The sequence below is a fragment of the Heterodontus francisci genome, chromosome 33, assembly GCF_036365525.1.
Source record: "Heterodontus francisci isolate sHetFra1 chromosome 33, sHetFra1.hap1, whole genome shotgun sequence".
Taxonomy (NCBI): domain Eukaryota; kingdom Metazoa; phylum Chordata; class Chondrichthyes; order Heterodontiformes; family Heterodontidae; genus Heterodontus; species Heterodontus francisci.
In genome coordinates, this window is record NC_090403.1 from 11,925,428 (window position 1) to 11,951,362 (window position 25,935).

The 25,935-nt window shown below is 49.4% G+C and overlaps 1 protein-coding gene across 2 annotated transcripts in view; it reads left to right on the plus strand.

Annotated features, from left to right (window-relative positions):
• Positions 1 to 25,935, plus strand: part of LOC137347884 (aquaporin-2-like) — a 164,030-nt gene that overhangs the window by 21,507 nt on the left and 116,588 nt on the right. For both annotated transcript variants that reach the window (XM_068012923.1, XM_068012922.1), the window contains exon 3: positions 2,847 to 2,927. In XM_068012923.1, coding sequence (XP_067869024.1) covers positions 2,847 to 2,927 — 81 coding nt within the window. The remainder of the gene's footprint in view (positions 1 to 2,846; positions 2,928 to 25,935) is intronic.

Sequence of the window (25,935 nt, forward strand, 5' to 3'; positions counted from 1 at the left end):
TGTTTGGATTGCTATAAAACCGTGTGGGTTTTCGCCGGGTGCTCCAGTTTCCTCCCACAGCCAAAGTCTTGCAGGTGAGAGGTAAATTGGCCATTGCAAATTGCCCCTAGTGTAGGTAGGTGGTAGGGAATATGGGATTACTACAGGGTTAGTATAAATGAGTGGTTCTTGGTCGGCACAGACTCGGTGGGCCAATGGGCCTGTTTCAGTGCTGTATCTCTAAAAAAATAAAAATAAAAAATAAATAAATAAACACTCCCGACATGTAATGACTCCCCTTCTGTGCTTTAACTCAAGCCAAATAGATTTAGTTCTAGAATCACCTAATAAATCCTTTCTATTTAGAACCTTAACATTATCCTTAATCAATACTGACACACGCCCTCCTCTTTTTTCCTCTCTATTATTCCTAAATACTTGGTATCCAGAAATATAAAGAACCCATTCCTGGTCTTGTGAGAGTTTCAGGTTTTCTGTCTGTAACTTTATCAACATTCGATGTTAGATGGTGCAGTTGGATGAATGAAACATTGAAGGGATATTAGAAGACTGCAAGTGATTAGAATTATTTCCTCACATGCAGGGTGATTGCTAGTTGGACTAAATGTTCGGGTTTTTTTGGAATTGTTCCTCCCATGTATTTAGATGAACCCATTTCCTAGGATTAGTGTGATACAACTTTTGCCACAGAAAAGTCCATTTACTTGGTTGAGGTTTTGCCTTGTTACCAATTTTTGCCCTGCTCCTGGAACTATCGCCTTTTTAAATATACCTCCAAAGGAGACGGCAATTGTGATGTCTTTGGGACTTGAGTGAGGTTTAGCCACGTTTGGTATAAGATGAAACTTACAAAATTCTAACAGGAATGGACAGACTAGATACAGGAAGGATGTTCCCGATGGCGGGGGAGTCCAAGACCAGGGAGTCACAATCTAAGGATAAGGGGTAAGCCATTTAGGACTGAGATGAGTAGAGATGTCTTCTCCCAGAGAGTGGTGAACCTGTGGAATTCTCTACCACAGAAACCAGTTGAGGCCAAATCATTAAGTATATTCAAGAAAGAGATAGATATGGTTCTTAGGACTAAAGGGATCAAGGGATATGGGGAGAAAGCGGGAACAGGCCACTGAGTTTGGACGATCAGCCATGATCATATTAAATGGCAGTGCAGGCTCGAAGGGCTGAATGGCCTACTCCTGCTCCTATTTTCCATGTTTCTATGTTTCTATATGAGGCAAAAACAGAGAGATAAAGACTGCGGCAGTTGAACATAAAGGCTTTTTTTTCTGTCTGTTTTAATTTCACTTTGCTAGCATGTGTGTTCTACAGCAGCCTCTAGAGTATACAAAGCACAGAGCAATTGCAATTTCAAAACACTACAACACTACAGTACAGTGCCGGACTGAACATTGGGTTCAATAATTTCAGAGCATGACGGGCCTCCCATTTTACTTTTATTTTGTATTTTTTTCTTTTTTCTTTTTTCTTTTTTTTTGTGTGTTTATTTTATTTCATCTTGGTTTGTTCAGTTTGCTTACCCACTTTTTTTTTCATGTTTTCACTTGCTGCTGTTCAATTTTCAGTCCGTTAACACCCTATCTGTTCTAATGCTTTGTCTTTCAACACACCATTAACATATTGTTTGCCTTTGCTCCATGACCTTCTGGTCAGCTATTCTGTGGCCTTGTCCTATCTACACATCCTCCTTTGTTATCACTTGCCCCACCCCTGCTTTACTTGCTTAAGACCTTTCACATTTCTAATATTTGCCAGTTCTGATGAAAGGTCACTGACCTGAAACGTTAACTCTGCTTCTCTCTCCACAGATGCTGCCAGACCTGCTGAGTATTTCCAGCATTTCTTGTTTTTATCACAGTAATGGTATTCTGTGGATGTTACATTACCATGTTTATAATCAGAAAAACGAAGAGAGTGAGAGGGATCTCCTCAGACATGTCTGGCCCCCAGATTCCTCACAACACCACCTATCCCTTTGTATCTATGCACCCAGGTGGGTGTTTCTGAACTGCTCAACTCAGCAATGGATGAGAAAGTCAGTCACATCCATCTGCTGATTTAACCTGGAGCCCACCTCACCTAGAGCCCCACCCATCAACCACACCCAGACACAGCCCCACCCACACAGCCCTGCCCAATTTCCTGCCCCCTCACAGAGACAGCCCCACCCACACAGCCCCACCCAGAGACAGCCCCACCCAGAGACAGCCCCACCCACATCCCAGCCCAGACACAGCCCCACCCAGTTACACTCCCACCCAGTCACAGCCCCACCCACAACCCCGCCCAGTAACAGACCCACCCAGACCCAGACCCACCCACATCCCTGCCCAGACACAGCCCCACCCAGTTACAGTCCCACCCAGACACAGCCCCACCCACAACCCCACCCAGACACAGCCCCACCCAGACACAGCCCCACCCAGACAGCACTGCCCATATCTGCCCTGTCACAGACCCACACAGACACAGCCCCATCCACATCCCTGCCCAGACACAATCACGCCCAGTTCATTCCTGCCCAGCCACAGCCCCACCCAGTCAAATTTCTTCTTTACCTTCTCTGTTATAAAGAATTTACCTCTCTTTATTCTTTCCTCCCTCCAGAATTAAAACTCAATATTCTAATGACCGCCCAGTCAATGGTTTGTATGTTTTCTGCCTCTTTTGTGTCCCATGCTCCTAGTTATAAAAGCTTGGTTGGAAATGCCTGGATGTTTTCGGGCTTTGGTTCATTTGGAATAATAATGGAATATTATAGAATTTTACGGATTAGTGCTAAACCCCTTACACATTTCTTAGCTTGTACTGTTCCTCTCTGCTTGCAGATTGGATTTACTGGGTGCAGCATGAATCCTGCTCGATCCTTGGGACCAGCTGTTATTACAACGAATTTCAATCATCATTGGGTGAGTGAAGAATCCTCACCTCAGCTCATGGGCTTCATTTATCTCCTTTCTTTTTAAATGTGTGTCACTAAAACTGTCATTTGGCCATTAAACCAACACACCTGATGCGAAATATACTGTCCAGACTGTGGAGTGTGTCACAGGCTCCTCGCAAGGGGTTTGGGAGTTCTGATCGCTGGAGTTGGGAGGGTTCTGATCACTGGGGGTTTGGGGTTCTGATCACAGAGGGTTTGGGGGGTTTCTGATCACTGGGATTTGGGAGGGTTATGATCACTGGAGTTGGGAGGGTTCTGATCACTGAGGGTTTGGGGGGTTTCTGATCACTGGGGTTTGGGACGGTTATGATCACTGGAGTTGGGAGGGTTCTGATCAATGGGGGTTTGGGCGTTTCTGATCACTGGGGGTTTGGACGTTTCTGATCACTAGGGGTTTGGGCGTTTCTGATCACTGGGGGTTTGGACGTTTCTGATCACTGGGGGTTTGGACGTTTCTGATCACTAGGGGTTTGGACGTTTCTGATAACTAGGGGTTTGGGTGTTTCTGATCACTGGGGGTTTGGGTGTTTCTGATCACTGGGGGTTTGGGCGTTTCTGATCACTGGGGGTTTGGAGGTTTCTGATCACTGGGGTTTGGGCGTTTGTGATCACCGGGGGTTTGGGGGTTTCTGATCACTGGGGTTTGCGGGTTTCTGATCACTGGGGGTTTGGGGGTTTCTGAACACTGGGGGTTTAAGGTTTCTGATCACTGGGGTTTTGCGGGTTTCTGATTACTGGAGGTTTGGGTGTTTCTGATCACAAGGGGTTTGGGGGTTTCTGATCACTGCGATTTGGGCGTTTCTGATCACTGGGGGTTTGGGGGATTCTGATCACTGGAGTTTGGGGGTTTCTGATCACTGGAGGTTTGGGGGTTTCTGATGACTGGGGGTTTCTGATCACTGGGGTTTGGGGGTTTCTGATCACTGGGGGTTTGAGGGTTTCTGATCACTGGAGTTTGGGGGTTTATGATCACTGGGGATTTGAGGGTTTCTGATCACTGGAGTTTGGGGGTTTCTGATCACTGGGGCTTGAGGGTATCTGATCACTGGGGTTTTGGGGTGTCTGATCACTGGGGATTTGGTGGTTTCTGATCACTGGGAGCTTGGTGCTTTCTGATCACTGGGGTTTGAGGGTTTCTGATCACTGGGGTTTTGGGGTGTCTGATCACTGGGGGTTTGAGGGTTACTGCTCACTGGAAGTTTGCGGGTTTCTGATCACTGGGGGTTTGAGGGTTTCTGATCACTGGGGATTTGGGGGTTTCTGATCACTGGGGGTTTCGGGGTTTCTGATCACTGCAGTTTGGTGGTTTCTGATCACTGGGGTTTGGGGGTTTCTGATTACTGGGGAGTTGGAGGTTTTCGATCACTGGGGGTTTGGGGGATTCTTATCACTGGGGTTTGCGGGTTTCTGACGACTGGGGGTTTGGGGGTTTCTGATCACTGGGGTTTGAGTGTTTCTGTTCACTGGGGTTTGGGGGTTTCGGATCACTGGGGGTTTGGGGGTTTCTGATCACTGGTGGTTTGGGGGTTTCCGATCATTGGGGTTTGGGGGATTCTGATCACTGGGGGTTTGGTGGTTTATGATCACTGGGGTTTGATTGTTTCTGATCACTGCCGGTTTGGGGGTTTCTTATCACTGGGGTTTGGGGGTTTATGATCACTGGGGTTTGGGGGTTACTGATCACTGGGGGTTTGCAGGTTTCTGGTCACTGGAGGTTTGGGGGTTACTGATCACTGGTGTTTGTGGGTTTCTGATCAATGGTGTTTGTGGGTTTCTGATCACTATGGTTTGGGGGATTCTGATCACTGGGGGTTTCGTGGTTTCTGATCACTGGGGTTTGGGGGTTTCTGATCACTGGGGGTTTGAGGGTTACTGCTCACTGGGAGTTTGCGGGTTTCTGATCACTGGGGGTTTGAGGGTTTCTGATCACTGGGGATTTGGGGGTTTCTGATCACTGGGGGTTTCGGGGTTTCTGATCACTGCAGTTTGGTGGTTTCTGATCACTGGGGTTTGCGGGTTTCTGACGACTGGGGGTTTGGGGGTTTCTGATCACTGGGGTTTGAGTGTTTCTGTTCACTGGGGTTTGGGGGTTTCGGATCACTGGGGGTTTGGGGGTTTCTGATCACTGGGGGTTTGGAGGTTTTCGATCACTGGAGGTTTGGGGTTTTCTTATCACTGGGGTTTGCAGGTTTCTGATCACTGGAGGTTGGGGGGTTTCTGTTGACTGGGGGTTTGGGGTTTTCTGATCACTGGGTGTTTGGAGGTTTTCGATCACTGGGGGTTTGGGGGTTTCTGTTTACTGGGGGTTTGGGGGTTTCTGATCACTGGCGGTTTGGGGGTTTCTGATCACTGCGGGTTTGGGGGTTTCCGAACACTGGGGGTTTGGGGGTTTCTGATCACTGGGGTTTGGAGTTTTCCGATCACTGGGGTTTAGGGGTTTCTGATCACTGTGGTTTGGGGGTTTCCGATCATTGGGGTTTGGGGGATTCTGATCACTGGGGTTTGATTGTTTCTGATCACTGCCGGTTTGGGGGTTTCCTATCACTGGGGTTTGGGGGTTTATGATCACTGGGGTTTGGGGGTTACTGATCACTGGGGGTTTGCAGGTTTCTGGTCACTGGGGGTTTGGGGGTTACTGATCACTGGTGTTTGTGGGTTTCTGATCAATGGTGTTTGTGGGTTTCTGATCACTATGGTTTGGGGGTTTCTGATCACTGGGGGTTTCGTGGTTTCTGATCACTGGGGTTTGGGGGTTTCTGATCACTGGGGTTGGAGGGTTTCTGATCACTGGGTGTTTGGGTGTTTCTGATCACTGGTAGTTTGGGGGTTTCTGATCACTGGGGTTGGAGGGTTTCTGATCACTGGGTGTTTGAGTGTTTCTGATCACTGGTGGTTTGGGGGTTTCTGATCACTGGGAGTTTAGGGGTTTCTGATCACTGGGGGTTTGGGGGTTTCTGATCACTGGGGGTTTGGGGGTTTCTGATCAGTGGCGTTTGGGGTTTTCTGATCACTATGATTTGGGGGTTTCTGATCACTGGGGGTTTGGGGGTTTCCGATCACTGGGGGTTTGGGGGTCTTGATCAGTGGGGTTTGGGGGTTTCTGATCACTATGGTTTGGAGTTTTCTGATCACTGTGGGTTGGGGGTTTCTGATCACTGGGCGTTTGAGGGTTTCTGATCACTGGGGTTTGGGGGTTTCTGATCACTGGGGATCTGAGGGTTTCTGGTCACTGGGGTTTGGGGTTTTCTGATCACTGGAGTTTGCGGTTTTCAGATCACTAAGGTTTGGAGGTTTCTGATCACTGGGGTTTGGGGTTTTCTGATCACTGGAGGTTTGGGGTTTTCTGATCACTAAGGTTTGGAGGTTTCTGGTCACTGGGGTTTGGGGTTTTCTGATCACTGGGGATCTGAGGGTTTCTGGTCACTGGGGTTTGGGGTTTTCTGATCACTGGAGGTTTGGGGTTTTCTGATCACTAAGGTTTGGTGGTTTCTGATCACTGGGGTTTGGGGGTTTCTTATCAATGAGGTTTGGGGGTTTCTGATCAGTGGGGTTTGGAGGTTTCTGATCACTGGTTTTTGGGGTTTTTTTTGATCACTGGGGTTTGGAGGCTTCTGATCACTGGGGTTTGGGGGTTTCTTATCAATGAGGTTTGGGGGTTTCTGATCAGTGGGGTTTGGAGGTTTCTGATCACTGGTTTTTGGGGTTTTTTTTGATCACTGGGGTTTGGGGGTTTCTGTTCACTGGGATTTGGGGGATTCTGATCACAGGGGGTTTGGGAGTTTCTGATCACTGGTGGTTTGGGGGTTTCTGATCAATAAGGTTTGGGGGTCTCTGATCACTGGTGTTTGGAGGTTTCTGATCACTGGGGTTTGGGGGTTTTCTGATCAGTTGGGGTTTCGGAGTTTCGGATCACTGGGATTTGGGGCTTTCTGATTACTGGGTGTTTGGGAGTTTCTGATCACTGGGGGTTTGGAGGTTTTTGATCAGTGGGGGTTTGCAGGTTTATTATCACTGGGGGTTTGCGGGTTTCTGATGACTGGGGGTTTGGGGGTTTCTGATCACTGGGCGTTTGAGGGTTTCTGATCTCTGGGGTTTGGGGGTTTCTGATCACTGGTGCTTGTGGGTTTCTGATCACTGTGGTTTGGGGGTTTCTGATCACTGGTGTTTGGAGGTTTCTGATCACTGGGGGTTTGGTGGTTTCTGATCAGTGGGGTTTGGAGGTTTCTGATCACTGGGATTTGGGGGTTTCTGATCACAGGGGGTTTGGGGGTTTCTGATCACTGGGGTTTGGCGGTTTCTGATCACTGGTGGTTTGCGGGTTTCTGATCAATGCGTTTTGGGGGTCTCTGATCACTGGCGTTTGGATGTTTCTGATCACTGGTGTTTGGGGTTTTCTGATCACTGCAGGTTTGGGGGTTTCTGATCACTGGGGGTTTGGCGGTTACTGATCACTGGGGGCTTGCAGGTTTCTGATCACTGGGGGTTTGGGGGTTTCTGATCACGGGGGTTTGGAGGTTTCTGATAACTGAGGTTTGGGGGTTTCTGATCCCTGGGGTTTGCGGGTTTCTGATCACTGGGGGTTTGTGGGTTTCTGATCACTGGGGTTTGGGGGTTACTTATCACTGGGGTTTGGGGGTTACTTATCACGGGGGTTTGGGAGTTTCTGATCACTGGGGTTTGGGGGTTTCTGATCACTGGGGGTTTGGGGGTTTCTGATCACTGGGGTTTGGCGGTTTCTGATCACTGGGGTTTGGGGGTTTCTGATCACTGGGGCTGGAGGGTTTCTGATCACTGGGGGTTTGGGGGTTTCTGATCACTGGTGTTTGTGGGTTTCTGATCAATGGTGTTTGTGGGTTTCTGATCAATGGTGTTTGTGGGTTTCTGATCACTATGGTTTGGGGTTTCTGATCACTGGTGTTTGTGGGTTTCTGATCAATGGTGTTTGTGGGTTTCTGATCAATGGTGTTTGTGGGTTTCTGATCACTATGGTTTGATTGTTTCTGATCACTGCCGGTTTGGGGGTTTCTTATCACTGGGGTTTGGGGGTTTATGATCACTGGGGTTTGGGGGTTACTGATCACTGGGGGTTTGCAGGTTTCTGGTCACTGGGGGTTTGTGGGTTTCTGATCACTGGTGTGTGTGGGTTTCTGATCAATGGTGTTTGTGGGTTTCTGATCACTATGGTTTGGGGTTTCTGATCACTGTGGTTTGGGGGTCTCTGATCATCGTGGTTTGGGGGATTCTGATCACAGGGGGTTTCGTGGTTTCTGATGACTGGGGTTTGGGGGTTTCTGATCACTGGGGTTGGAGGGTTTCTGATCACTGGGGTTGGAGGGTTTCTGATCCTTGGGGGTTTGGGGGTTTCTGCTCACTGGTGGTTTGGGGGTTTCTGATCACTGGTGGTTTAGGAGTTTCTGATCACTGGGAGTTTGAGTGTTTCGGATCACTGGGGTTTGGGTGATTTCTGGTCACTTGGGTTTGGGGGTTTCTGATCACTGGCGGTTTGAGTGTTTCTGTTCACTGGTGTTTGGGGGTTTCGGATCCCTGGTGTTTGGGGGTTTCTGATCACTGGGTGTTTGAGGGTTTCTGATCACTGGGGTTTAGGGGTTTCTGATCACTGTGGTTTGGGGGTTTCCGATCATTGGGGTTTGGGGGATACTGATCACTGGGGGTTTGGTGGTTTATGATCACTGGGGTTTGATTGTTTCTGATCACTGCCGGTTTGGGGGTTTCTTATCACTGGGGTTTGGGGGTTTATGATCACTGGGGTTTGGGGGTTACTGATCACTGGGGGTTTGCAGGTTTCTGGTCACTGGGGGTTTGGGGGTTTCTGATCACTGGTGTTTGTGGGTTTCTGATCAATGGTGTTTGTGGGTTTCTGATCACTATGGTTTGGGGTTTCTGATCACTGGGGGTTTCGTGGTTTCTGATCACTGAGGTTTGGGGGTTTCTGATCACTGGGGTTGGAGGGTTTCTGATCACTGGGTGTTTAGGGGTTTCTGATCACTGGGGGTTTGGGGGTTTCTGATCACTGGGGGTTTGGGGGTTTCTGATCACTGGGAGTTTAGGGGTTTCTGATCACTGGGGGTTTGGGGGTTTCTGATCACTATGGTTTGGGGGATTCTGATCACTGGGGGTTTCGTGGTTTCTGATCACTGAGGTTTGGGGGTTTCTGATCACTGGGGTTGGAGGGTTTCTGATCACTGGGTGTTTAGGGGTTTCTGATCACTGGGGGTTTGGGGGTTTCTGATCACTGGGGGTTTGGGGGTTTCTGATCACTGGGAGTTTAGGGGTTTCTGATCACTGGGGGTTTGGGGGTTTCTGATCACTGGGGGTTTGGGGGTTTCTGATCAATGGCGTTTGGGGTTTTCTGATCACTGGGATTTGGGGGTTTCTGATCACTGGGGTTTGGGGGTTTCCGATCACTGGGGGTTTGGGGGTCTCTGATTAGTGGGGTTTGGGGGTTTCTAATCACTGGGATTTGGGGGTTTCTGATCACTGGGATTTGGGGGTTTCTGATCGCTGCGTGTTTGAGGGTTTCTGATCACTGGGGTTTGGGGGTTTCTGATCAGTGGGGTTTGGGGTTTTCTGATCACTGGGGTTTGGGGGTTTCTAATCGCTGGGTGTTTGGGGGTATCTGATCACTAAGGTTTGGAGGTTTCTGATCACTGGGGTTTGGGGTTTTCTGATCACTGGGGTTTGGGGGTTTCTGATCACTGGGGTTTGGAGGCTTCTGATCACTGGGGGTTTGGGGGTTTCTTATCAATGAGGTTTGGGGGTTTCTGATCAGTGGGGTTTGGAGGTTTCTGATCACTGGTTTTTGGGGGTTTTTTTGATCACTGGGGTTTGGGGGTTTCTGTTCACTGGGATTTGGGGGATTCTGATCAATGGGGTTTGGGGGTTTCTGATCAGTTGGGGTTTCGGAGTTTCGGATCACTGGGATTTGGGGCTTTCAGATTACTGGGTGTTTGGGAGTTTCTGATCACTGGGGGTTTGGAGGTTTTTGATCAGTGGGGGTTTGCAGGTTTATTATCACTGGGGGTTTGCGGGTTTCTGATCACTGGAGTTTGGGGGTTTCTGATCACTGGGGTTTGGGGGTTTCTGATCACTGGGTGTTTGAGGGTTTCTGATCACTGGAGTTTGGGGTTTTCTGATCACTGGGGTTTGGGGGTTTCTGATCACTGGGGTTTGGAGGCTTCTGATCACTGGGGGTTTGGGGGTTTCTTATCAATGAGGTTTGGGGTTTTCTGATCAGTGGGGTTTGGAGGTTTCTGATCACTGGTTTTTGGGGTTTTTTTTTATCACTGGGGTTTGGGGGTTTCAGTTCACTGGGATTTGGGGGATTCTGATCAATGGAGTTTGGGGGTTTCTGATCAGTTGGGGTTTCGGAGTTTCGGATCACTGGGATTTGGGGCTTTCAGATTACTGGGTGTTTGGGAGTTTCTGATCACTGGGGGTTTGGAGGTTTTTGATCAGTGGGGGTTTGCAGGTTTATTATCACTGGGGGTTTGCGGGTTTCTGATGACTGGGGGTTTGAGGGTTTCTGATCACTGGGCGTTTGAGGGTTTCTGTTCACTGGGATTTGGGGGTTTCTGATCACAGGGGGTTTGGGGGTTTCTGATCACTGGGGTTTGGAGGTTTCTGATCACTGGGGTTTGGGGTTTTCTGATCACTGTGTGTTTGAGGGTTTCTGTTCACTGGGATTTGGGGGTTTCTGATCACAGGGGGTTTGGGGGTTTCTGATCACTGGGGTTTGGCGGTTTCTGATCACTGGTGGTTTGCGGGTTTCTGATCAATGCGTTTTGGGGGTCTCTGATCACTGGCGTCTGGATGTTTCTGATCACTGGTGTTTGGGGTTTTCTGATCACTGCGGGTTTGGGGGTTTCTGATCACTGGGGGTTTGGCGATTACTGATCACTGGGGGCTTGCAGGTTTCTGATCACTGGGGGTTTGGAGGTTTCTGATAACTAAGGTTTGGGGGTTTCTGATCCCTGGGGTTTGCGGGTTTCTGATCACTGGGGGTTTGTGGGTTTCTGATCACTGGTGTTTGGGGGTTACTTATCACTGGGGTTTGGGGGTTACTTATCATGGGGGTTTGGAAGTTTCTGATCACTGGGGTTTGGGGGTTTCTGATCACTGGGGGTTTGCGGGTTTCTGATCACTGGGATTTGGGGGTTTCTTATCACAGGGGGTTTGGGAGTTTCTGATCACTGGGGTTTGGCGGTTTCTGATCACTGGGGTTTGGGGGTTTCTGATCACTGGGGTTGGAGGGTTTCTGATCCTTGGGGGTTTGGGGGTTTCTGCTCACTGGTGGTTTGGGGGTTTCTGATCACTGGGGGTTTAGGAGTTTCTGATCACTGGGAGTTTGGGGATTTCTGATCACTGGCGGTTTGAGTGTTTCGGATCACTGGGGTTTGGGGGTTTCTGATCACTTGGGTTTGGGGGTTTCTGATCACTGGAGGTTTGTGTGTTTCTGTTCACTGGGGTTTGGGGGTTTCGGATCCCTGGTGTTTGGGTGTTTCTGATCACTGGGGGTTTGAGGATTTCTGATCACTGAGGTTTGGGGGATTCTGAGCACTGGGTTTTGGGGGTTTATGATCACTGGGGGTTTGGGGGTTTCCGATCACTGGGGGTTTGGGGGTTTCTGATCACTGCGGGTTTGGGGGTTTCCGATCACTGGGGGTTTGGGGGTTTCTGATCACTGGGGTTTGGGGGTTTCTGATCACTGGGGATTTGAGGGTTTCTGATCACTGGGGTTTGGGGGTTTGTGATCACTGGGGTTTGGGGGTTACTGATCACTGGGGGTTTGCAGGTTTCTGATCACTGGGGGGTTGCGGGTTTCTGATCACTGAGGTTTGGGCGATTTTGATCACTGGGATTTGGAGGTTTCTAATCACTGAGCTTTGGGGGTTTCTGATCACTGGAGGTTTGGGGGTTTCTGATCACTAAGGTTTGGAGGTTTCTGATCACTGGGGTTTAGCGGTTTCTTATCACTGTGGTTTGGAGGTTTCTGATCAATGGGGGTTTGGGTGTTTCTGGTCAATGAGTTTTGGAGGTTTCTGATCACTGGTGTTTGGGGGTTTCTGATCACTGGGGGTTTGGGGTTTTCTGATTACTGGGGTTTGGGGGTTTCTGATCACTGGGATTTGGGGGTTTCTGGTCACTGGTGTTTGGGGGTTTCTGATTACTGGGGGTTTGGGGGTTTCTGATCACTGGTGTTTGGGGGTTTGTGATCACTGGGGGTTTGGGGGTTTCTGATCACTGGGGGTTTGCAGGTTTCTGATTACTGGGGTTTTGGGGGTTTCTGATCACTGAGGTTTGGGGCATTTCGATCACTGGGATTTGGAGGGTCTGATCACTGGGGTTTGGGGGTTTCTGATCACTGGAGGTTTGGGGGTTTCTGATCACTAAGGTTTGGAGGTTTCTGATCACTGGGGTTTAGCGGTTTCTTATCACTGTGGTTTGGAGGTTTCTGATCACTGGGGGTTTGGAGGTTTCCGATCACTGGGGTTTGGGGGTTTCTGATCACTGGGGTTTGGAGGCTTCTGATCACTGGGGGTTTGGGTGTTTCTGGTCAATGAGTTTTGGGGGTTTCTGATCAGTGGGGTTTTGAGGTTTCTGATCACTGGTGTTTGGGTTTTTTTTTGATCACTGGGGGTTTGGGGGTTTCAGATGTCTGTTGGTTTGGAGGTTTCTGATCACTGGGATTTGGGGGTTTCTGATCACTGGTGTTTGGGGGTTTCTGATCACTGGGGGTTTGGGGGTTTCTGATCACTGGGATTTGGGGGTTATCTGATTACTGGGTGTTTGGGAGTTTCTGATCACTGGGGTTTGGGGGTTTCTGATCACAGGGGGTTTGGAGGTTTCTGATCACTGTGGTTTGGAGGTTTCTGATCACTGTGGTTTGGGGATTTCTGATTACTGGGGATTTGGAGGTTTTCGTTCACTGGGGGTTTGGGAGTTTCTTATCACTGGGGTTTATGGGTTTCTGACGACTGGGGGTTTTGGGGTTTCTGATCACTGGGGTTTCGCGGTTTCTGATCACCGGCGGTTTGGGGGATTCTGATCACTTGGCTTTGTGGGTTTCTGTTCACTGGGGTTTGGGGGTTTCGGATCACTGGTGTTTGGGTGTTTCTGATCACTGGGAGTTTGGGGTTTCTGGTCAATGAGTTTTGGGGGTTTCTGATCAGTGGGGTTTTGAGGTTTCTGATCACTGGTGTTTCGGGGTTTCCGATCACTGGGGGTTTGGGGGTTTCTGATCAGTGGGGTTTGGGGGTTTGTGATCACTGGGGTTTGGGGGTTACTGATCACTGGGGGTTTGCAGGTTTCTGATCACTGGGGGGTTGCGGGTTTCTGATCACTGGGGTTTGGAGGTTTCTGATCACTGAGGTTTGGGCGATTTTGATCACTGGGATATGGAGGTTTCTATTCACTGAGCTTTGGGGGTTTCTGATCACTGGAGGTTTGGGGGTTTCTGATCACTAAGGTTTGGAGGTTTCTGATCACTGGGGTTTAGCGGTTTCTTATCACTGTGGTTTGGAGGTTTCTGATGACTGGGGGTTTAGAGGTTTCCAATCACTGGGGTTTGGGGGTTTCTGATCACTGGGGTTTGGAGGCTTCTGATCACTGGGGGTTTGGGTGTTTCTGGTCAATGAGTTTTGGGGGTTTCTGATCAGTGGGGTTTTGAGGTTTCTGATCACTGGTGTTTGGGGTTTTTTTTGATCACTGGGGTTTGGGGGTTTCTGATCAATGTGTGTTTGAGGGTTTCTGTTCACTGGGATTTGGGGGTTTCTGATCACAGGGGGTTTGGGAGTTTCTGATCACTGGGGTTTGGCGGTTTCTGATCACTGGGGTTTGGGGGTTTCTGATCACTGGGGTTGGAGGGTTTCTGATCCTTGGGGGTTTGGGTGTTTCTGCTCACTGGTGATTTGGGGGTTTCTGATCACTGGGGGTTTAGGAGTTTCTGATCACTGGGAGTTTGGGTATTTCTGATCACTGGGGGTTTGGTGATTTCTGAGCACTGGGTTTTGGGGGTTTATGATCACTGGGAGTTTGGAGGTTTCCGATCACTGGGGGTTTGGGGTTTTCTGATCACTGGGGTTTGGGGGTTTCTGATCACTGCGGGTTTGGGGGTTTCCGATCACTGGGGGTTTGGGGGTTTCTGCTCACTGGGGTTTGGGGGTTTCTGATCACTGGGGATTTGAGGGTTTCTGATCACTGGGGTTTGGGGGTTTGTGATCACTGGGGTTTGGGGGTTACTGATCACTGGGGGTTTGCAGGTTTCTGATCACTGGGGGGTTGCGGGTTTCTGATCACTGGGGTTTGGGCGATTTTGATCACTGGGATTTGGAGGTTTCTAATCACTGAGCTTTGGGGGTTTCTGATCACTGGGGTTTGGGGGTTTCTGATCACTGGAGGTTTGGGGGTTTCTGATCACTAAGGTTTGGAGGTTTCTGATCACTGAGGTTTGGGCGATTTTGATCACTGGGATTTGGAGGTTTCTAATCACTGAGCTTTGGGGGTTTCTGTTCACTGGGGTTTGGGGGTTTCTGATCACTGGAGGTTTGGGGGTTTCTGATAACTAAGGTTTGGAGGTTTCTGATCACTGGGGTTTAGCGGTTTCTTATCACTGTGGTTTGGAGGTTTCTGATCACTGGGGGTTTGGAGGTTTCCGATCACTGGGGTTTGGGGGTTTCTGATCACTGGGGTTTGGAGGCTTCTGATCACTGGGGGTTTGGGTGTTTCTGGTCAATGAGTTTTGGGGGTTTCTGATCAGTGGGGTTTTGAGGTTTCTGATCACTGGTGTTTGGGTTTTTTTTTGATCACTGGGGGTTTGGGGGTTTCAGATGTCTGTTGGTTTGGAGGTTTCTGATCACTGGGATTTGGGGGTTTCTGATCACTGGTGTTTGGGGGTTTCTGATCACTGTGGGTTTGGGGGTTTCTGATCACTGGGATTTGGGGGTTTCTGATTACTGGGTGTTTGGGAGTTTCTGATCACTGGGATTTGGGGGTTTCTGATCACTGGGGGTTTGGAGGTTTCTGATCACTGTGCTTTGGAGGTTTCTGATCACTGTGGTTTGGGGATTTCTGATTACTGGGGATTTCGAGGTTTTTGTTCACTGGGGGTTTGGGAATTTCTTATCACTGGGGTTTATGGGTTTCTGACGACTGGGGGTTTTGGGGTTTCTGATCACTGGGGTTTCGCGGTTTCTGATCACCGGCGGTTTGGGGGATTCTGATCACTTGGCTTTGTGGGTTTCTGTTCACTGGGGTTTGGGGGTTTCGGATCACTGGTGTTTGGGTGTTTCTGATCACTGGGAGTTTGGGGTTTCTGGTCAATGAGTCTTGGGGGTTTCTGATCAGTGGGGTTTTGAGGTTTCTGATCACTGGTGTTTGGGGGTTTCCGATCACTGGGGGTTTGGGGGTTTCTGATCAGTGGGGTTTGGGGGTTTGTGATCACTGGGGTTTGGGGGTTACTGATCACTGGGGGTTTGCAGGTTTCTGATCACTGGGGGGTTGCGGGTTTCTGATCACTGGGGTTTGGAGGTTTCTGATCACTGAGGTTTGGGCGATTTTGATCACTGGGATTTGGAGGTTTCTAATCACTGAGCTTTGGGGGTTTCTGATCACTGGAGGTTTGAGGGTTTCTGATCACTAAGGTTTGGAGGTTTCTGATCACTGGGGTTTAGCGGTTTGTTATCACTGTGGTTTGGAGGTTTCTGATGACTGGGGGTTTAGAGGTTTCCGATCACTGGGGTTTGGGGGTTTCTGATCACTGGGGTTTGGAGGCTTCTGATCACTGGGGGTTTGGGTGTTTCTGGTCAATGAGTTTTGGGGGTTTCTGATCAGTGGGGTTTTGAGGTTTCTGATCACTGGTGTTTGGGTTTTTTTTTGATCACTGGGGGTTTGAGGGTTTCTGATCAGTGGGGTTTGGAGGTTTCTGATCACTGGGGTTTGGGGGTTTCTGATCACTGTGTGTTTGAGGGTTTCTGTTCACTGGGATTTGGGGGTTTCTGATCACAGGGGGTTTGGGAGTTTCTGATCACTGGGGTTTGGCGGTTTCTGATCATTGGTGGTTTGGGGGTTTCTGATCAATGAGGTTTGGGGGTCTCTGATCACTGGGGTTTGGAGGTTTCTGATCACTGGTGTTTGGGGGTTTCTGATCACTGGGGGTTTGGGGGTTTCTGATCACTGGGATTTGGGGGTTTCTGATTACTGGGTGTTTGGGAGTTTCTGATCACTGGAGTTTGGGGGTTTCTGATCACTGGGGGTTTGGAGGTTTCGGATCACTGTGGATTTGAGGGTTTCTGATCACTGGTGCTTGAGGGTTTCTGATCACTGGGGGTTTGGGGGTTTCTGATCACTGGGGATTTGAGGGTTTCTGATCACTGGCGTTTGGGGTTTTCTGATTACTGAGGTTTGGGGGTTTCTGATCACTGGGGGTTTGGAGGTTTCTGATCACTGTGCTTTGGAGGTTTCTGATCACTGTGGTTTGGGGATTTCTGATTACTGGGGATTTGGAGGTTTTCATTCACTGGGGGTTTGGGAATTTCTTATCACTGGGGTTTATGGGTTTCTGACGACTGGGGGTTTTGGGGTTTCTGATCACTGGGGTTTCGCGATTTCTGATCACCGGCGGTTTGGGGGATTCTGATCACTTGGCTTTGTGGGTTTCTGTTCACTGGGGTTTGGGGGTTTCGGATCACTGGTGTTTGGGTGTTTCTGATCACTGGGAGTTTGGGGTTTCTGGTCAATGAGTCTTGGGGGTTTCTGATCAGTGGGGTTTTGAGGTTTCTGATCACTGGTGTTTGGGGGTTTCCGATCACTGGGGGTTTGGGGGTTTCTGATCAGTGGGGTTTGGGGGTTTGTGATCACTGGGGTTTGGGGGTTTCGGATCACTGGTGTTTGGGTGTTTTTGATCACTGGGAGTTTGGGGTTTCTGCTCACTGTGGGTTTGGGGGTTTCTGATCACTGGGGATTTGAGGGTTTCTGATCACCTGGGTTTGGGGTTTTCTGATTACTGGTGTTTGGGGGTTTCTGATCACTGGGCGTTTGAGGGTTTCTGATCACTGGGGTTTGGGGGTTTCTGATCACTGGGATTTGGGGGTTTCTGATCACTGGTGTTTATGAGTTTCTGATCACTGTGTTTTGGGGGTTTCTGATCACTGGTGTTTGGGGGTTTCATTTACTGGGGGTTTGGTGGTTTCTGATCACTTTCGTTTGAGGGTTTCTGATCACTGGGGGTTTGGGGGTTTCTGATCACTGGGGATTTGAGGGTTTCTGATCACTGGCGTTTGGGGTTTTCTGATTACTGAGGTTTGGGGGTTTCTGATCACTGGGGTTTGGAGGCTTCTGATCACTGGGGGTTTGGGTGTTTCTGGTCAATGAGTTTTGGGGGTTTCTGATCAGTGGGGTTTTGAGGTTTCTGATCACTGGTGTTTGGGGTTTTTTTTGATCACTGGGGGTTTGGGGGTTTCTGATCAGTGGGGTTTGGGGGTTTCTGATCACTGTGTGTTTGAGGGTTTCTGTTCACTGGGGTTTGGCGGTTTCTGATCACTGGTGGTTTGGGGGTTTCTGATCAATGAGGTTTGGGGGTCTCTGATCACTGGGGGTTTGGGGGTTTCTGATCACTGGGATTTGGGGGTTTCTGATTACTGGGTGTTTGGGAGTTTCTGATCACTGGAGTTTGGGGGTTTCTGATCACTGGGGGTTTGGAGGTTTCGGATCACTGTGATTTGGAGGTTTCTGATCACTGTGGATTGGGGATTTCTGATTACTGGGGATTTGGAGGTTTTCGTTCACTGGGGGTTTGGGAGTTTCTTATCACTGGGGTTTATGGGTTTCTGATGACTGGGGGTTTTGGGGTTTCTGATCACTGGGGTTTCACGGTTTCTGATCACCGGCGGTTTGGGGGATTCTGATCAGTGGGGTTTAGAGGTTTCTGATCACTGGGGTTTGGAGGTTTCTGATCACTGAGGTTTGGGCGATTTTGATCACTGGGATTTGGAGGTTTCTAATCACTGAGCTTTGGGGGTTTCTGATCACTGGAGGTTTGGGGGTTTCTGATCACTAAGGTTTGGAGGTTTCTGATCACTGGGGGTTTGGAGGTTTCTGATCACTGGGGTTTGGGGGTTTCTGATCACTGGGGTTTGGAGGCTTCTGATCACTGGTGTTTGGGTTTTTTTTTTGATCACTGGGGGTTTGGCGGTTTCTGATCAGTGGGGTTTGGAGGTTTCTGATCACTGGGGTTTGGGGGTTTCTGATCACTGTGTGTTTGAGGGTTTCTGTTCACTTGGATTTGGGGGTTTCTGATCACAGGGGGTTTGGGAGTTTCTGATCACTGGGGTTTGGTGGTTTCTGATCACTGGTGGTTTGGGGGTTTCTGATCAATGAGGTTTGAGGGTCTCTGATCACTGGGGTTTGGAGGTTTCTGATCACTGGTGTTTGGGGGTTTCTGATCACTGGGGGTTTGGGGGTTTCTGATCACTGGGATTTGGGGGTTTCTGATTACTGGGTGTTTGGGAGTTTCTGATCACTGGAGTTTGGAGGTTTCTGATCACTGGGGGTTTGGAGGTTTCGGATCACTGTGCTTTGGAGGTTTCTGATCACTGTGGATTGGGGATTTCTGATTACTGGGGATTTGAAGCTTTTCGTTCACTGGGGGTTTGGGAGTTTCTTATCACTGGGGTTTATGGGTTTCTGATGACTGGGGGTTTTGGGGTTTCTGATCACTGCGGTTTCGCGGCTTCTGATTACCAGCGGTTTGGGGGATTCTGATCACTTGGCTTTGTGGGTTTCTGTTCACTGGGGTTTGGGGGTTTCGGATCACTGGTGTTTGGGTGTTTTTGATCACTGGGGGTTTGGGGTTTCTGCTCACTGTGGGTTTGGGGGTTTCTGATCACTGGGGATTTGAGGGTTTCTGATCACTGGGGTTTGGGGTTTTCTGATTACTGGTGTTTCGGGGTTTCTGATCACTGGACATTTGAGGGTTTCTGATCACTGGGGTTTGGGGGTTTCTGATCACTGGGATTTGGGGGTTTCTGATCACTGGTGTTTATGAGTTTCTGATCACAGTGGTTTGGGGGTTTCTGATCACTGGTGTTTGGGGGTTTCTGATTACTGGGGGTTTGGTGGTTTCTGATCACTTTCGTTTGAGGGTTTCTGATCACTGGGGGTTTGGGGGTTTCTGATCACTGGGGATTTGAGGGTTTCTGATCACTGGGGTTTGGGGTTTTCTGATTACTGGGGTTTGGGGGTTTCTGATCACTGGGGTTTGGGGGTTTCTGATCACTGGGATTTGGGGGTTTCTGGTCACTGGTGTTTGGGGGTTTCTGATTACTGGGGTTTATGGGTTTCTGATGACTGGGGGTTTTGGGGTTTCTGATCACTGGGGTTTCGCGGTTTCTGATCACCAGCGGTTTGGGGGATTCTGATCACTTGGCTTTGTGGGTTTCTGTTCACTGGGGTTTGGGGGTTTCGGATCACTGGTGTTTGGGTGTTTTTGATCACTGGGAGTTTGGGGTTTCTGCTCACTGTGGGTTTGGGGGTTTCTGATCACTGGGGATTTGAGGGTTTCTGATCACTAAGGTTTGGAGGTTTCTGATCACTGGGGTTTAGCGGTTTGTTATCACTGTGGTTTGGAGGTTTCTGATGACTGGGGGTTTAGAGGTTTCCGATCACTGGGGTTTGGGGGTTTCTGATCACTGGGGTTTGGAGGCTTCTGATCACTGGGGGTTTGGGTGTTTCTGGTCAATGAGTTTTGGGGGTTTCTGATCAGTGGGGTTTTGAGGTTTCTGATCACTGGTGTTTGGGGTTTTTTTTGATCACTGGGGGTTTGGGGGTTTCTGATCAGTGGGGTTTGGAGGTTTCTGATCACTGGGGTTTGGGGGTTTCTGATCACTGGGGGTTTGAGGGTTTCTGTTCACTGGGATTTGGGGGTTTCTGATCACAGGGGGTTTGGGAGTTTCTGATCACTGGGGTTTGGTGGTTTCTGATAACTGGTGGTTTGGGGGTTTCTGATCAATGAGGTTTGGGGGTCTCTGATCACTGGGGTTTGGAGGTTTCTGATCACTGGTGTTTGGGGGTTTCTGATCACTGGGGGTTTGGGGGTTTCTGATCACTGGGATTTGGGGGTTTCTGATTACTGGGTGTTTGGGAGTTTCTGATCACTGGAGTTTGGGGGTTTCTGATCACTGGGGGTTTGGAGGTTTCGGATCACTGTGGTTTGGAGGTTTCTGATCACTGTGGATTGGGGATTTCTGATTACTGGGGATTTGGAGGTTTTCGTTCACTGGGGGTTTGGGTGTTTCTTATCACTGGGATTTATGGGTTTCTGATGACTGGGGGTTTTGGGGTTTCTGATTACTGAGGGTTTGGGGGTTTCTGATCACTGGTGTTTGGGGGTTTGTGATCACTGGGGGTTTGGGGGTTTCTGATCACTGGGGGTTTGCAGGTTTCTGATTATTGGGGTTTTGGTGGTTTCTGATCACTGGGGTTTGGAGGTTTCTGATCACTGAGGTTTGGGGCATTTTGATCACTGGGATTTGGAGGGTTCTGATCACTGAGGTTTGGGGACTTCTGATCACTGGGGTTTGGGGGTTTCTGATCACTGGAGGTTTGGGGGTATCTGATCACTAATGTTTGGAGATTTCTGATCACTGGGATTTGGAGGTTTCTGATCACTGGTGTTTGGGGGTTTGTGATCACTGTGGGTTTGGGGGTTTCTGATCACTGGGATTTGGGGGTTTCTGATTACTGGGTGTTTGGGAGTTTCTGATCACTGGGGTTTGGGGGTTTCTGATCACTGGGGGTTTGGAGGTTTCTGATCACTGTGCTTTGGAGGTTTCTGATCACTGTGGTTTGGGGATTTCTGATTACTGGGGATTTGGAGGTTTCTGATCACTGGTGTTTGGGGGTTTCTGATCACTGGGGGTTTGGGGGTTTCTGATCACTGGGATTTGGGGGTTTCTGATTACTGGGTGTTTGGGAGTTTCTGATCACTGGAGTTTGGGGGTTTCTGATCACTGGGGGTTTGGAGGTTTCGGATCACTGTGGTTTGGAGGTTTCTGATCACTGTGGATTGGGGATTTCTGATTACTGGGGATTTGGAGGTTTTCGTTCACTGGGGGTTTGGGTGTTTCTTATCACTGGGATTTATGGGTTTCTGATGACTGGGGGTTTTGGGGTTTCTGATTACTGAGGGTTTGGGGGTTTCTGATCACTGGTGTTTGGGGGTTTGTGATCACTGGGGGTTTGGGGGTTTCTGATCACTGGGGGTTTGCAGGTTTCTGATTATTGGGGTTTTGGTGGTTTCTGATCACTGGGGTTTGGAGGTTTCTGATCACTGAGGTTTGGGGCATTTTGATCACTGGGATTTGGAGGGTTCTGATCACTGAGGTTTGGGGACTTCTGATCACTGGGGTTTGGGGGTTTCTGATCACTGGAGGTTTGGGGGTATCTGATCACTAATGTTTGGAGATTTCTGATCACTGGGATTTGGAGGTTTCTGATCACTGGTGTTTGGGGGTTTGTGATCACTGTGGGTTTGGGGGTTTCTGATCACTGGGATTTGGGGGTTTCTGATTACTGGGTGTTTGGGAGTTTCTGATCACTGGGGTTTGGGGGTTTCTGATCACTGGGGGTTTGGAGGTTTCTGATCACTGTGCTTTGGAGGTTTCTGATCACTGTGGTTTGGGGATTTCTGATTACTGGGGATTTGGAGGTTTTCGTTCACTGGGGGTTTGGGAATTTCTTATCACTGGGGTTTATGGGTTTCTGACGACTGGGGGTTTTGGGGTTTCTGATCACTGGGGTTTCGCGGTTTCTGATCACCGGCGGTTTGGGGGATTCTGATCACTTGGCTTTGTGGGTTTCTGTTCACTGGGGTTTGGGGGTTTCGGATCACTGGTGTTTGGGTGTTTCTGATCACTGGGAGTTTGGGGTTTCTGGTCAATGAGTCTTGGGGGTTTCTGATCAGTGGGGTTTTGAGGTTTCTGATCACTGGTGTTTGGGGGTTTCCGATCACTGGGGGTTTGGGGGTTTCTGATCAGTGGGGTTTGGGGGTTTGTGATCACTGGGGTTTGGGGGTTACTGATCACTGGGGGTTTGCAGGTTTCTGATCACTGGGGGGTTGCGGGTTTCTGATCACTGGGGTTTGGAGGTTTCTGATCACTGAGGTTTGGGCGATTTTGATCACTGGGATTTGGAGGTTTCTAATCACTGAGCTTTGGGGGTTTCTGATCACTGGAGGTTTGAGGGTTTCTGATCACTAAGGTTTGGAGGTTTCTGATCACTGGGGTTTAGCGGTTTGTTATCACTGTGGTTTGGAGGTTTCTGATGACTGGGGGTTTAGAGGTTTCCGATCACTGGGGTTTGGGGGTTTCTGATCACTGGGGTTTGGAGGCTTCTGATCACTGGGGGTTTGGGTGTTTCTGGTCAATGAGTTTTGGGGGTTTCTGATCAGTGGGGTTTTGAGGTTTCTGATCACTGGTGTTTGGGGTTTTTTTTGATCACTGGGGGTTTGAGGATTTCTGATCAGTGGGGTTTGGAGGTTTCTGATCACTGGGGTTTGGGGGTTTCTGATCACTGTGTGTTTGAGGGTTTCTGTTCACTGGGATTTGGGGGTTTCTGATCACAGGGGGTTTGGGAGTTTCTGATCACTGGGGTTTGGCGGTTTCTGATCATTGGTGGTTTGGGGGTTTCTGATCAATGAGGTTTGGGGGTCTCTGATCACTGGGGTTTGGAGGTTTCTGATCACTGGTGTTTGGGGGTTTCTGATCACTGGGGGTTTGGGGGTTTCTGATCACTGGGATTTGGGGGTTTCTGATTACTGGGTGTTTGGGAGTTTCTGATCACTGGGGTTTGGGGGTTTCTGATCACTGGGGGTTTGGAGGTTTCGGATCACTGTGGATTTGAGGGTTTCTGATCACTGGTGCTTGAGGGTTTCTGATCACTGGGGGTTTGGGGGTTTCTGATCACTGGGGATTTGAGGGTTTCTGATCACTGGGGTTTGGAGGCTTCTGATCACTGGGGGTTTGGGTGTTTCTGGTCAATGAGTTTTGGGGGTTTCTGATCACTGGGGATTTGAGGGTTTCTGATCACTGGGGTTTGGGGTTTTCTGATTACTGGTGTTTGGGGGTTTCTGATCACTGGGCGTTTGAGGGTTTCTGATCACTGGGGTTTGGGGGTTTCTGATCACTGGGATTTGGGGGTTTCTGATCACTGGTGTTTATGAGTTTCTGATCACTGTGATTTGGGGGTTTCTGATCACTGGTGTTTGGGGGTTTCATTTACTGGGGGTTTGGTGGTTTCTGATCACTTTCGTTTGAGGGTTTCTGATCACTGGGGGTTTGGGGGTTTCTAATCACTGAGCTTTGGGGGTTTCTGATCACTAAGGTTTGGAGGTTTCTGATGACTGGGGGTTTAGAGGTTTCCGATCACTGGGGTTTGGGGGTTTCTGATCACTGGGGTTTGGAGGCTTCTGATCACTGGGGGTTTGGGGGTTTCTGGTCAATGAGTTTTGGGGGTTTCTGATCAGTGGGGTTTTGAGGTTTCTGATCACTGGTGTTTGGGGGTTTTTTTGATCACTGGGGGTTTGGGGGTTTCTGATCAGTGGTGTTTGGAGGTTTCTGATCACTGGGGTTTGGGGGTTTCTGATCAATGTGTGTTTGAGGGTTTCTGTTCACTGGGATTTGGGGGTTTCTGATCACAGGGGGTTTGGGAGTTTCTGATCACTGGGGTTTGGCGGTTTCTGATCACTGGGGTTTGGGGGTTTCTGATCACTGGGGTTGGAGGGTTTCTGATCCTTGGGGGTTTGGGTGTTTCTGCTCACTGGTGCTTTGGGGGTTTCTGATCACTGGGGGTTTAGGAGTTTCTGATCACTGGGAGTTTGGGTATTTCTGATCACTGGGGGTTTGGTGATTTCTGATCACTTGGGTTTGGGGGATTCTGATCACTGGCGGTTTGAGTGTTTCGGATCACTGGGGTTTGGGGGTTTCTGATCACTTGGGTTTGGGGGTTTCTGATCACTGGAGGTTTGAGTGTTTCTGTTCACTGGGGTTTGGGGGTTTCGGATCCCTGGTGTTTGGGTGTTTCTGATCACTGGGGGTTTGAGGATTTCTGATCACTGAGGTTTGGGGGATTCTGAGCACTGGGTTTTGGGGGCTTATGATCACTGGGGGTTTGGGGGTTTCCGATCACTGGGGGTTTGGGGTTTTCTGATCACTGGGGTTTGGGGTTTCTGATCACGGCGGGTTTGGGGGTTTCCGATCACTGGGGGTTTGGGGGTTTCTGCTCACTGGGGTTTGGGGGTTTCTGATCACTGGGGATTTGAGGGTTTCTGATCACTGGGGTTTGGGGGTTTGTGATCACTGGGGTTTGGGGGTTACTGATCACTGGGGGTTTGCAGGTTTCTGATCACTGGGGGGTTGCGGGTTTCTGATCACTGGGGTTTGGAGGTTTCTGATCACTGAGGTTTGGGTGATTTTGATCACTGGGATTTGGAGGTTTCTAATCACTGAGCTTTGGGGGTTTCTGATCACTGGGGTTTGGGGGTTTCTGATCACTGGAGGTTTGGGGGTTTCTGATCACTAAGGTTTGGAGGTTTCTGATCACTGGGGTTTAGCAGTTTCTTATCACTGTGGTTTGGAGGTTTCTGATCACTGGGGGTTTGGAGGTTTCCGATCACTGGGGTTTGGGGGTTTCTGATCACTGGGGTTTGGAGGCTTCTGATCACTGGGGGTTTGGGTGTTTCTGGTCAATGAGTTTTGGGGGTTTCTGATCAGTGGGGTTTTGAGGTTTCTGATCACTGGTGTTTGGGTTTTTTTTTGATCACTGGGGGTTTGGGGGTTTCAGATGTCTGTTGGTTTGGAGGTTTCTGATCACTGGGATTTGGGGGTTTCTGATCACTGGTGTTTGGGGGTTTCTGATCACTGTGGGTTTGGGGGTTTCTGATCACTGGGATTTGGGGGTCTCTGATTACTGGGTGTTTGGGAGTTTCTGATCACTGGGGTTTGGGGGTTTCTGATCACTGGGGGTTTGGAGGTTTCTGATCACTGGGGTTTGGGGGTTTCTGATTACTGGGGATTTGGAGGTTTTCGTTCACTGGGGGTTTGGGAATTTCTTATCACTGGGTTTTATGGGTTTCTGACGACTGGGGGTTTTGGGGTTTCTGATCACTGGGGTTTCGCGGTTTCTGATCACCGGCGGTTTGGGGGATTCTGATCACTTGGCTTTGTGGGTTTCTGTTCACTGGGGTTTGGGGGTTTCGGATCACTGGTGTTTGGGTGTTTCTGATCACTGGGAGTTTGGGGTTTCTGGTCAATGAGTCTTGGGGGTTTCTGATCAGTGGGGTTTTGAGGTTTCTGATCACTGGTGTTTGGGGGTTTCCGATCACTGGGGGTTTGGGGGTTTCTGATCAGTGGGGTTTGGGGGTTTGTGATCACTGGGGTTTGGGGGTTACTGATCACTGGGGGTTTGCAGGTTTCTGATCACTGGGGGGTTGCGGGTTTCTGATCACTGGGGTTTGGAGGTTTCTGATCACTGAGGTTTGGGCGATTTTGATCACTGGGATTTGGAGGTTTCTAATCACTGAGCTTTGGGGGTTTCTGATCACTGGAGGTTTGAGGGTTTCTGATCACTAAGGTTTGGAGGTTTCTGATCACTGGGGTTTAGTGGTTTGTTATCACTGTGGTTTGGAGGTTTCTGATGACTGGGGGTTTAGAGGTTTCCGATCACTGGGGTTTGGGGGTTTCTGATCACTGGGGTTTGGAGGCTTCTGATCACTGGGGGTTTGGGTGTTTCTGGTCAATGAGTTTTGGGGGTTTCTGATCAGTGGGGTTTTGAGGTTTCTGATCACTGGTGTTTGGGTTTTTTTTTGATCACTGGGGGTTTGGGGGTTTCTGATCAGTGGGGTTTGGAGGTTTCTGATCACTGGGGTTTGGGGGTTTCTGATCAATGTGTGTTTGAGGGTTTCT